Here is an 11597-nt window from a genome sequence, read left to right on the forward strand (position 1 = left end):
GGGCGGGGCGGGGCCTCGTCCCGCGGGAAGTGGGGCGGTTGTGTAACGCCGCCCCCGCGCCGGGACCGGGAGCGCGGCCGTGAGGGCGGCGGGGACGGGGCGGCGGTGAGCGGGATGAGGGCCGGCACCGGGGCACACCGGGATCGGGGGGTCTGGGGGCGGGGAGTGTCCCGGGACAGCCCGGGACCGGGGATTGGGGGTGATCCGGGGTCACCGAAACCAGGGGGGTTTCGGTACCGGAGGGGATCGGGACGGGGGGGTTGATACGGGATCGAGGGAAGCGGGACCTCCGGGTGCTCCGGGCTCTGGAGGGTGCTCCGGGATCGGCGGGCTCTGGGAGTGCTCCGCGATCAGGGGGGTCCGGGGAAAACTGGGGACGGGGGTCCGGGGGAGACTGGTGGCTGAGATCCGGGATCGGGCGGGGGGTCAGGAATGCTCCGGGATCGAGAAGGCAGCGGGACCGACTGGGACCGGGGTGCAATCCGTGACTGGGGGGGAACCCAAACTGCGGGGTGATTTGGAATCGGAGGAACCGGGGCTGTGAGATGCGCCGGTATTGGGGTGGACCGGAACGGGAGGTGCGCTGGGATCGAGGGGGTACCGGAACCTGGGCGTTGCTGTGGGATCGGTGGGGTCCGGTACCGAGCGGGACCCGGCCTGGGCGGTTCGTCGGTGTTGGGGAAAGTGGGACCGGAGGGTACCTGGGATCTGGGCAACCGGGACCGGCAGTGTACCGGGGAAGCCCAGAACGGGTGGGAGGAGCCCAGCCCGGGGGTCCCCAGCGCTGACAGTGGCCCGCAGGTGACCCCCGGTGCTGGTCCCGTGCGCAGCCCCGCGCTGCATGGACTGGTACATGATGAACTGCGAGCTCCTGGCCACCTGCAGCGCCCTGGGCTACCTGGAGGGCGACGTGTACCACCGGGAGCCCGACTGCCTGGGTAGGTGGGCACCGAGGGGGGAGGCAGGGGTCGGGGATGGCGGGGACTGACAGCCCCGTGTCCCCAGAGAGCGTCAAGGACCTGATCCGGTACCTGCGCCATGAGGACGAGACCCGGGACGTGCGACAGCAGCTGGGGGCAGCCCAAATCCTGCAGAACGACCTCCTGCCCATCCTGGTGCAGTACCCCCAGGAGAAGGTGCTCTTCGACGCCGTCATCAGGTATCAAAGGGTGGGGTTGCGGCCTGGGGTGGCCCTGTGGGGGCTCCTTGCTGGGCAGGGGTCCCTCACAGCCCTCTACTCCCTCACAGGTTGATGGTGAACCTGACCCAGCCGGCCCTGCTCTGCTTTGGGAAGGTGCCAGCTGATGCCACCTCCCGCCACCACTTTCTCCAGGTGCTGTCCTACCTGCAGGCCTACAAGGAGGTGAGTCGGCCCGGGGACGTGCCGTGGGCAGGGGGCTTTGCCCACGTTGCCTCGCTCACATGGGGTCTCTGCAGGCTTTTGCCAGTGAGAAGGTGTTCATGGTGCTCAGTGAGAAGCTCTACAACCTCCTGCAGCTGGTGAGTGCCCTGTCCTCGGGGGGGCTGTGGGTAGTGTCCCTGCTGGGGATCCCCAGGGGGCTGCAGGGTCTGTTCTTTCTGGAGGTTTCTGGGGGGGCTGCAGGGTCTTGGATTACCAGGGGGCTCCAGGGTCCATCCTTGCCATGGGTCCCTGGGGGCTGTGGGGTCTGTCCCTACTGGGGGTTCCTGGGGATGTGGGGTCTGTCCCTACTGGGGGTCCCTGGGGGCTGTGGGGTTTGCCCTTACTGGGGGTCCCTGGGGGCTGTGGGGTCTACCCCTACTGGGGATCCCTGGGGGCTGTGGGGTCTGCCCCTACTGGGGGTCCCTGGGGGCTGTGGGGTCTGTCCCCGCTGGGGGTCCCTGGGGGCTGTGGAGTCTGCCCCTACTGGGGGTCCCTGGGGGCTGTGGGGTTTGCCCTTACTGGGGGTCCCTGGGGGCTGTGGGGTCTACCCCTACTGGGGATCCCTGGGGGCTGTGGGGTCTGTCCCTACTGGGGGTCCCTGGGGGCTGTGGGGTTTGCCCTTACTGGGGGTCCCTGGGGGCTGTGGGGTTCTGCCCCTCTGGGGATCCCTGGGGGCTGTGGGGTCTGCCCCTACTGGGGGTCCCTGGGGGCTGTGGGGTCTGTCCCTACTGGGGGTCCCTGGGGGCTGTGGGGTCTGCCCCTACTGGGGGTCCCTGGGGGCTGTGGGGTCTGTCCCTACTGCAGGTTCCTGGGGATGTGGGGTCTATCCTGCAGGACTGTGGGGTCCTTCCCTGCCAGGGACCCCCAGGGGGCTGTGTGGGGCCCTGACAGCTCTGTCCCCCCAGGACTGGGAGCAGCGGCAGGAGGAGGACACGCTGCTGATCGAGAGGATCCTGCTGCTGGTGCGCAACGTGCTGCACGTGCCCCCGGACCCCACGGAGGAGCAGGTACCAGGACAGAGCCCTTCCCTGGCTCCCAGACACATCTGGGACCTCAGTGGCTCCACGGGGACCCTGACACCCTGCCACCACCCCCAGCAGGGCGTGGATGGTGACGCCAGCGTGCACGACCGGGTGCTGTGGGCGCTGCACATCAGCGGCATGGACGACCTGCTCAAATTCCTGGCCAGCGCCCAGGTGGAGCAGCAGTGGGCTCTGCACGTGCTGGAGATCATCTCCCTCATGTTCCGTGACCAGGTGAGCTGGGCCAGGGGTGGCAGGGCAGGGTGGCAGAGCCCCCCCAGTGCTGACAGAGCTGCTGGCAGAGCCCAGAGGAGCTGGCGGCGCTGGGACAGGGGACAGCAGGGGCCGAGCACGGGGAGGACACGCGGGAGCTGGAGATCTTGCGGCAGAGAGAGCTGGCAGAGAAGAGAGCCCGGGCGCTGCAGCGCACGTCCAGGTGAGGAGGGGGCACCCCCGTGGCAGGGATGGGACCCCCGAGGTGGGGACAGCATCATTCAGCTCCTGTTCCCTGCCAGGCATTCCCGCTTTGGTGGCTCCTACGTCCTGCAGGGCATCAAGTCCATCGGGGACCGGGATGTGGTGTTCCACAAAGGGCTGCACAATGTGAGTGTGGGGCAAGGGGACGTGGCAGGGGGCACAGGGACAGGGTGTGTGTGGGACGTGGCATTGGGGATGTGGCACAGGGTGGAAGGGACAAGGACATGGCGGGAGGTGCAGGAATGTGGTGAGGGGCACGGGGTTGGGGACAGGGTAGAGGGGTAGGGAAAGAGGAACGTGGGTGGGACACGAGATGTGGTGTGGGGCAGGGGGTCAAGGATGTGGCAGGTGGCACTGGGATGTGGATGTGGGTGGGGGTCACACAAGCAGGGAGGTGGCAGTGGGCACAGGGACAAGGACATGGTAGGGGGTACAGGGATGGTGATGTGGTTGGGGGCATCAGCTGGGCAGGGGGCACAGTGCCAGGGATTTAGAGGAGACTGTTGGGACAGGAGCACGGTGGGGGGCATGGGGTCAGGTGCATGGTGGGGGACACTGGGACAGGGATGTGGCAGAGATGGGAACGTGGGTGAGGGGCACAGGGACAGGAACACAGGTGGGACACAGGATTGGAAGATGGGATGTGGAGCGCAGAGGCAGGGATGTGGCGGGGTTGCAGGAACAGGAATGTGGTGTGGGACTTAAGGACAGGGACGTGGTAGGAGGCACCAGAGGGATAAACCTGGCCACTCCATCCCCTGCAGCTGAAGAGTTACTCCCACGACCTGGGCAAGGAGCCCCGGCGGCTGCCCCGGCGCCGGCAGGCCGCCCCCGAGGCCGAGCCCTCCCGCCGCTCCGCCCGCAACGTGCGGCTCTTCCTGCGCCGCTTCTGCCAGGACTTCCTGGAGGACTGCTACAACCGCCTGATGCTGCTGGTCAAGGTGAGGGGCTGGGAGGGCCGGGATCCCCTCTCCAGGATGTGGGACCCCTGCTGAGACCCCCTGGTTGCCCCCAGGACCAGCTGGTGCGGGAGAAGGCTCAGCAGCATGACGAGACTTATTACCTGTGGGCCACCGCCTTCTTCATGGCCTTCAACCGGCTCCACGGCTTCCGGCCCGAGCTGGTGTCCGAGACCGTGGGGGTCCGAGCCTTCCACTTCATCGAGCAGAACCTCACCACCTATTATGAGATGGCACTGATGGACAAGAAGGAGGCAACAACCTGGGCCCGCAGGTGAGCACCTGGGACCCTCCCAGGGCAGCTGGGATACCCTTTGGTGGTGAATCCCAGTACCTGAGACTCCTCGTGGTGTCTGGGAACTTCTGGAGACCCCCACAGTACCTGAGATACCCCCAGTGCTTGGGACTCCCTGGACACCTGGGAGACCCCAGGGCACCTGGGACACCCTTTGGTGGTGAATCCCAGTACCTGAGATTCTCCTTGAGACTCCCCATGATGTCTGGGACCTTCTGGGCACCTGGGACCCCCACAGTACCTGGGATACCCCCAGTGCCTGGGACTCCTTGGACACCTGGGAGACCTCAGTGCACCTGGGACACCCCTTGCTGTCTGGGAGTCTCAGCTACTTGGGATCCCCTGGTGCCTGGGACCTCCTGGACACTTGGGACCACCCTGGTCACCTATGACCTCCCTGGTGCCTGGAACACCCTGGGAACCCAGGAACCCCTGGGCACCTGGGACTCTCTGTGTTGCCTGAGACCCCCTTGGGTGTTTGGGACTCTTGGAGTGCCTGGGAACCCCCCTGGGCACCCGTGACCCCCTCACTGCCATGCCCAGGATGCACTTGGCCCTGAAGGCGTACCAGGAGCTGCTGCGGACGGTGCAGGAGATGGATCGCTCCCCGGAGCCGGCGGTGCGCGACAGCAGCCAGGTCATCAAGAGTGAGTCCCTCTGTCCCTCTGCCCGTCCCTGGCGTGTCCCTGACCCACCCCTTCCCACTGCCACCCTCTTCCCCAGGCAACATCTTCTACCTGATGGAATACCGGGAGCTCTTCCTCACGCTCTTCCGCAAGTTCGACGAGAGCAAGCAGCCGCGCAGCTTCCTGCGGGACCTGGTGGAGACGGCCCACCTCTTCCTCCGCATGCTGGAGCGCTTCTGCCGCGGCCGTGCCAACCTCGTGGTGCAGGTGGGATGTGGCTGCCCTGCTTGGGGGTCCCTGGGGGTCGGGAAGCCCCTCCTGACCCCATCCTTGCCCCCTCAGAGCAAACGTGTGCGGAGGAAGAAGAAGAAGCCTCATGTGCCGGCGGTGCCCGCCCCGCCCAGCGCCGCGGAGCTGGAGCAGCTGTGGGAAGGATTGGCCCCGCAGGTCCAGGCCTGCCTGGAGGTACCAGGGAAGGGTTCAGCCCCACAGGGGGTTCTGGGTGTGCTGGCGGGGCATGAGTAACCCTGTCCTGCCCCAGGGCGAGGTGCCCCTCCCCGAGGACGTGGTGCCCTTTGACGCCGCCTCGGAGACGCCGGTGGAGGAGCAGCGCGCGGAGGCTCTGCTGCGGATCCAGGAGTGCCTGCGGGATTCCCGCGTGCCCCAGGCCCTGCAACTGCTGCGCTCAGCCAGGTACCTGCACCGTGGTGCCCCTCTTGTGCCCGGGGTGTGGGGACGCAGTGCCAGCCTGTCCCCACTGTCCCCAGGGAGGTCTGGCCTGAAGGGGATGTGTTTGGATCCACGGATGTGGGGCCGCCCGAGGAGACCCGGCTGCTGCGGGAGATCCTCGTTGCTTCCCTGCCCGGTGAGTCCCCACCTGTGACCCTGGGAAGTGGGAAAACTTTGGGCTGGGGCGCTGCAGACCCTCAGCACATCCCACCACAGGGCACGCACCCACCGAGCCCGAGGAGCCAGAGGAAGAGGAAGAGGAGGAGGAGGAAGAAGAGGAGGAACAGACCTTGCAGGTGTCGGAGAAGGAATTCAACTTCCTCGACTACCTGAAGCGGTGAGAAGAGTTTGGGGAGGGCCTGGGGGTCTCGCTGGGGGGGCGGCCACGCTGACAGGGCTGTCACAGGTTTGCCTGTGCCCCCGTGGTGCGGGCACTGGTGCTGCTGCTGCGGGGCTACGCGAGGAACAGCGCCCGCACCAACCACTGCGCCGCGCGCCTGCTGCACCGCCTGGCCCGCGACCTGCACATGGAGCCCCTGCTCTTCCAGCTCTCCCTCTTCGCCCTCTTCCACCGCCTGCTCAGCGACCCCGCGGCTGCTGCACACCAGGTCAGACAGGGCCCTGAGCCCCCCGCGGGAGGGGTCTGTCCCTGCAGCCCCCAGACCCACTCAGTCCCCAGAATCTCCCAGTCCTTGCTCTGTCCCTGCAGTCCCCAGCCGTGCTCTGCCCCTGCAGCCCCCAGCCCTGCTGAGTCCCAGCATCTCCCAGCCCCACTCAGTCCCCAGAATCTCCCAGTTCAGTCCCCAGAATCTCCCAGCCCAGCCCTGCTCTGCTCCTGCAGCCCCCAGCCCCACTCAGTCCCCAGAATCTCCTAGGCTTGTCCTGTCCCTGCAGTCCCCAGCCCTGCTGAGTCCCAGCATCTCCCAGCCCCACTCAGTCCCCAGAATCTCCCAGCCCTGTTCTGTCCTGCAGCCTCCAGCCCCATTCAGTCCCCAGCATCTCCCAGCCCCACTCAGTCCCCAGCATCTCCCAGCCTTCCTCTGTCCCTGCAGCCCCCAGCCCCACTCAGTCTCCAGCAGCCCCCAGCATCCCCCAGCCCTGCTTTGTGCCGGCCCGAGCTCCACTCTCAATCTCTGATGTCCTCCAGCCCTACTCAGTCCCTGGTGTCCCCCAGCCCCTCTATCCATCCCTGATGTTCCCCAGCCCTGCTCTGTATTCCAGATTTCCCTCAGCTCCCTTCTCTGTCCCCAGTGTCCTCCAGCCCTACTTTTTGTCCCCAGTGTCCCCCACCCCCACTCTCTGTCCCTGCAGTCCCCAGCCCCACTCAGTCCCCAGAATCTCCCAGCCCTACTCTGTTCCTGCAGCCTCTCTCCCTCCTGCTGTCCCCAGGAGCTGGTGACCTTGGCCAAGTTCATTCTGGGCAAGTTCTTTGCGCTGGCAGCCACCAACAAAAAGGCCTTTGTGGAGCTGCTCTTCTGGAAGAGCCCTGCCATCGTCTGTGAGATGACCAAGGGCTACAGCTCCCTGCAGGAGGGAGAGGGGTGAGTGGGGCTTGGGAGGGGGCTGCCACTCCCTCCTCCCCTCACCTCCCCTCACCTCCCTTCTGCCCCTCTCCAGGACCACCCGGAGCCGGGTGCCCCCCTGGACCCCCCAGGAGGAGCAGGAGCTGCGGGAGCTGTACTGGAAGTACAAGGAGGTGGAAGGTACCGAGGGTCTCTGGGGTCTCAGTGGGGGGTGGCAGGAGCTCTGTCCCTGCATCCTCCTTGTCCCACAGGCGGGGACATCATCGCTGCCATCCTGGCCCATCTCCCCGCGCCCGGGCGGACGCGGAGGCAGGTGGTGAAGCAGCTGGTGCGGATGGGGCTGGCCAGCAGTGCCAAGGACTTCCCGCGGGAGAGGTGGGTCAGGGACCCCCAGGGACAGGGCAGGGACCCCCGGGGACTGGGCAGGGACTGACCTTCCCCCCAGGGCAGGGACCCACGGCTGTTTCCCACCCCGCAGGAAGGGCACCCGCATCGTGCTGTGGACGCAGGAGCAGGAGGAGGAGCTGACGCGGCTCTTCGAGGAGTTCCAGAGCTCGGATGGTGAGCTGGACACGGTGGGGCAGACCCCAAAAATCCCCCCGTAGCCCCCCACCCTGACTCTCCTCCCCACAGACGTCCTGGGGAACATCATGAAGCACCTGACGGCGCGGCGCTCGCGGGCTCGGGTGGTGGAGAAGCTGCTGGGGATGGGGCTGGTGGCTGAACGCAAGGAGCTGTACAAGAAACGCCGGAGGAAGAGCCACGGCCCCGGCCCTGGGCAGGTACGGGGGGCTGGAGGGTGCTGGGCTGTGCCCTGGGTGTGCTGTCCCACCCTGGGGGCACCCTGTCCCCATCCTGGGGGCTGGAGGGTGCTGGGCTGTGCCCTGGGTGCACCCAAACACAGCCTGTCCCCATCCTGGGGGCACCCAAACACTGCTGGCTCCCACAGGCTGCCACAGGTGTCCCTGCCATGCCAACCCAAGACAGCTCAGGGGAGGATGAGGACAGCGAGGAGGAGGAAGAGGAGGATGAGGATGAAGCAGAGGAAGGCCTCATGGAGGAGCACTGGGTGCCCCAGGAAGGGGCTGGGCAGGACCTAGCACAGCGCCTGCATGGGGAAGGTGGGTGGGGGTCTCCAACCCCCCCAGCTGGGCTTGGCCGAGGGCTGGATCCTGTGTCACCTTCTGCTGTCCCCAGGGCTGGCCGGGCCCCTGCGCTGGCTGGAGAACTGCCTGCGGAGGGCAGCAGGGGACCGCGAGGAGGACGGTGAGCGGGGTGGGGGTGGGCTGGGGGGTTCTGCGGGGTCGGGGTCCCACTGACAGCGTTCCCGTTCCAGGCGTGTCCCACCCGGTGCCGCTGGTGCCGCTGACGGAGGAGAACGAGGACGCCATGGAGGACCGGCGCTTCCAGAGCCTGCTGCGGCAGCTGGGACTGCGGCCCCCCGCCAGCGAGCAGGTGAGGTCCCTGTCCCCATCGCTGTCCCCATCCCCTTGTCCCCAGCACAGCCCTGCAATGTCCCCCTGTCCACCCAGGAATCCTTCTGGCGCATCCCGGCCGCCCTCACCCCGCAGCAGCTCCGGCGCGCGGCCGCCTCCATCGCCCACCGTGGCCCCTCGGGGTCCCCCCAGGACCTGCCAGAGCCACCCAGGTGTCCCCAGGACCCAGGTGAGGGGTGGGGCTGGGGGTGTGGGACCCCCAGGTGTGGGGCTGGCTCTGAGCCCCCCTCCTTGTGCCCCTCTGCAGAGCCGCTGCCGGCAGGGCTGGGATCAGACTCGGAGAGGTGAGACTGGAATCCCCTTCTCAGCTTGTGGGGTCCTGGTTTGGGGGGGTCTTCTCCCTGTCTGGGGAGGGGATTCAGCCCCCTGTGTCCTCCCCATGTGGGGCTGAGCTGTGCCAACCCCTGCAGCGAGGAGCCTGTCCCTGTCCCCGTCCCTGTCCCCAGCCCAGCGCAGCCGCGCACCAAGAGGCGCCGGGAGCTCGCCAGCGAGGATGAGGATGAGGATGGTGGGAGCTCAGGTGGGTTCAGCCCCTCTGCTCGCTCCTGGGGGGGCTGAGTGGGCTCTGGGTGTCATCAGGGGCACTGCTGGGTCGGGGTTGTCCTGTCCCTGTCCCATTTGTCACATCCCTGTGGGGGCTCAGCCCTCTCTCCTCTTCCTCCATCCACAGGCACCGAGCCAGCCCCCCCAGCTCCCCACTCCGAGGAGGATGAGGAGGAGGAGGAAGATCCACAGCCCCGGGGGAGGCGGAAGCGCATCCGCTGCCTGGAAGAGGAAGAGGAGGAGGACTGAGAGGCTCCCCATAGCCTGCCTGTGCCCAGGCCTTGTGCTGTTTCCTGGGCTTTTTGCAGATTTTATTCGATTTCTGCAGTTTTTCTGGGGTTTCTACAGCTTTTCTGGGGTTTCTGCAGATTTTCCTCTGCAGGTTTTGATGCTGTTTTTAAAGGCTGCACAAGCAAGCAGTTTTTCCACCATCCTCCCCTTTCCCCTGGTGTCACCATCTCCCTATTTCACCCCAAATTCCCTCTTTTTCCTCAGCTGTTGGCGTTTGGAATTTTTTTTTTCTTAAAACTCTTTAAATCCAGACAGGGCCTAAATAAATAAAAGCGACTTTTGCCCTTCTTGGGTGTGTGTGTGGGTCTGCAGAGGGGCTCAGGGAGTGCCCAGTGTCTGTCCCTGTGTCGCAACTCCCTGATAACAACGGCTATAAAGGAGTCACGGGGCCGGCGCGGCCGCAGCGGCCGGACAGGGCAGGGGACAGCGGCGAGCCGGTGAGCCTGGGCACGGGGCGGGCACGGGGGGCTGCAGCCACGGGGGTCTGACGGGTGCTCTGTCCTTCTCCCACCTCCACAGACCCTCTCAGAGCTGCCACCACCACCACCATGCCGCGGCTTCCGCTCTTCCTCCCGCTCCTCATCCTCAGCGGCGCCACGGCCGCGTCCGTCGTCACCCCTGGGCCGGCTGCCGGTGACCGGGCGCTGCTGGCCGAGCTGCTGGCGCTGGCAGAGCCCATCCCTCCACGGGCACCGGAGATCCCGTGCCAGACCCTTCGCCCCGACGCCCTGCCCGGTTTCTCCCGGCTGCCACCGCTGCCCCGCGGCCTGGCCCGTGCCGCCATGGCCCTGGCGCTGCTCAAGGCTGGCTGTGCCCCCCAGGCCGATGTCGAGGCGCTGGAGCTGGCACGGGAGCTGGGGACCCCCATGGCCACAGCGCTGCTGCGGGGGCTGGCGCGGCTACCGGGCGCTCCGGCCCCGCGGCCGCTGGCGCTGCTGCTCCTCAGCCTGGCACGACCGGGGGGCTCTGCCTGCACAGATCCCACCCGGCTCCAGACCCCCACGCCCGGCACGGAGCCCACGCCGCCGTCGGGCTGGGAATTCCCGGTGGTCCGGCCGTGCCGCGGCGCCGTGCGGCGCCGGCGGGAGGACGAGGACGCGTGCAGCCCGGCGGGGGAGCAGGAAGCCCACCGGGTGCTGGACTGGGTGCCGGGAGTCAGCATCTTCTACAACCTGGGCACCAGCGTCTACTTCGCCTTCCAGGGCTGCCAGGACAAGGCATCCACGCGGGCGCTGGAGGCCGCCGAGGACCTGGGCTACGCCGGGCTGGCCGCGCTCACCGGGGGCTTGGGGGGCCCGGTGGCCATGGGGGTGCAGCTGGGGTTACAGCCGGGGCTCAAGGCCGGCGTGCGGGCGCTCGTCGGGTACTTCACGTCGGCTGGGGAGCCCTTGCCGGTGCCCACCGCCCACAGCGGCGCCGTGGTCATCGTCTGAATAAAGGCCACGTGTGGCATTCGGCGCTGGGTCGGTGTTTGGGGACGGATCGATGAGGGGTCACCCTGCCCTGGGGCACCCGGACCTTGGCCACGTGGTGGCAGCTGGGCTGGGCTTGTTCCTGTCCCTTTGTGGCTCTGTCTCTGTCCCTGCAGCCCCTGTCCGCACAGCCAGCCCATCCCGCGGCCACGCTGCCTTGTCCCTGTCCCCATGGCTCTGTCCCTCCAGCCTGTCCCCATCCCTAGGGCTCTTTCCCTCTCTCCAGCCTGTCCCTGTCCCCAGGGCTCTGTGTCCCTTTCCCCATGGTCCTGACCCTGTCCCCATCCCTGCAGATCCTCCCTGTCTCCCTGACTCTGTACCCTTATCCCCACAGCTTGTCACTGTCCCCACAGCTCCCTATGGCCTGTCCCCATAGCTCTGTCATCCTTGTCCCCATGGCTCTGTCCCTGTCCTTACAGCCTGTCCCTGTCCCCATGGCTCTGTCCCTGTCCTTACAGCCTGTCCCTGTCCCCATGGCTCTGTCTCTGTCTCTCTCTCCCTCTGTCCCCATGACTCTGTCCCTGTCCCCAGGCTGTCCCCATCCCTCTGGCTCTGTCACTGTCTCTCTGTCCCCCTGTCCCTCTGTCCCCATGACTCTGTCCCTGTCCCCAGGCTGTCCCCATCCCTCTGGCTCTGTCAGTGTCTCTCTGTCCCCCTGTCCCTCTGTCCCCATGGCTCTGTCCCTGTCCTCAGTGCCTGTCCCTGTCCCCCCGCCCATCCCGGGCCGCCGCCGTTCCCTCCCCCAGTCCCCGCTGACCCCTC

At 67.1% G+C, this 11597-nt stretch overlaps 2 protein-coding genes across 7 annotated transcripts; both read left to right on the forward strand.

Moving 5' to 3' along the window:
* Positions 1-47: 47 nt before the first annotated feature.
* On the forward strand, positions 48-9650 carry TIMELESS (timeless circadian regulator). 6 transcript variants are annotated; one of them, XM_041477533.1, is made up of 29 exons: positions 48-105; positions 802-938; positions 1006-1159; positions 1249-1363; positions 1438-1500; positions 2308-2409; positions 2500-2658; positions 2727-2860; positions 2940-3027; positions 3666-3842; positions 3917-4134; positions 4699-4802; positions 4879-5048; positions 5124-5246; positions 5323-5474; positions 5549-5646; positions 5727-5847; positions 5917-6118; positions 6900-7051; positions 7128-7213; positions 7285-7408; positions 7512-7594; positions 7667-7815; positions 7983-8154; positions 8231-8299; positions 8370-8488; positions 8566-8813; positions 8940-9049; positions 9200-9650. In XM_041477533.1, exons 2-29 carry the CDS (start codon positions 842-844, stop codon positions 9319-9321), a joined length of 3711 nt encoding a protein of 1236 aa, XP_041333467.1. In that variant the 5' UTR covers positions 48-105; positions 802-841; the 3' UTR covers positions 9322-9650. The 6 variants fall into 6 exon arrangements, with proteins under 6 accessions (XP_041333467.1, XP_041333468.1, XP_041333471.1 ...); XM_041477534.1 differs by having other exon boundaries at positions 57-105; positions 831-938; XM_041477537.1 differs by lacking the exon at positions 48-105 and having other exon boundaries at positions 717-938; positions 8566-8698; positions 8777-8813.
* Positions 9651-9699: 49 nt separating this feature from the next.
* APOF (apolipoprotein F) lies at positions 9700-11002 on the forward strand. Its single transcript, XM_041477539.1, has 2 exons — positions 9700-9800; positions 9883-11002. Exon 2 carries the CDS (start codon positions 9912-9914, stop codon positions 10794-10796), a length of 885 nt encoding a protein of 294 aa, XP_041333473.1. The 5' UTR covers positions 9700-9800; positions 9883-9911; the 3' UTR covers positions 10797-11002.
* The last annotated feature ends 595 nt before the right edge of the window (positions 11003-11597 follow it).

This window comes from Pyrgilauda ruficollis, unplaced genomic scaffold, assembly GCF_017590135.1.
Source record: "Pyrgilauda ruficollis isolate IOZ18807 unplaced genomic scaffold, ASM1759013v1 scaffold403, whole genome shotgun sequence".
NCBI classification, from domain to species: Eukaryota; Metazoa; Chordata; class Aves; order Passeriformes; family Passeridae; genus Pyrgilauda; species Pyrgilauda ruficollis.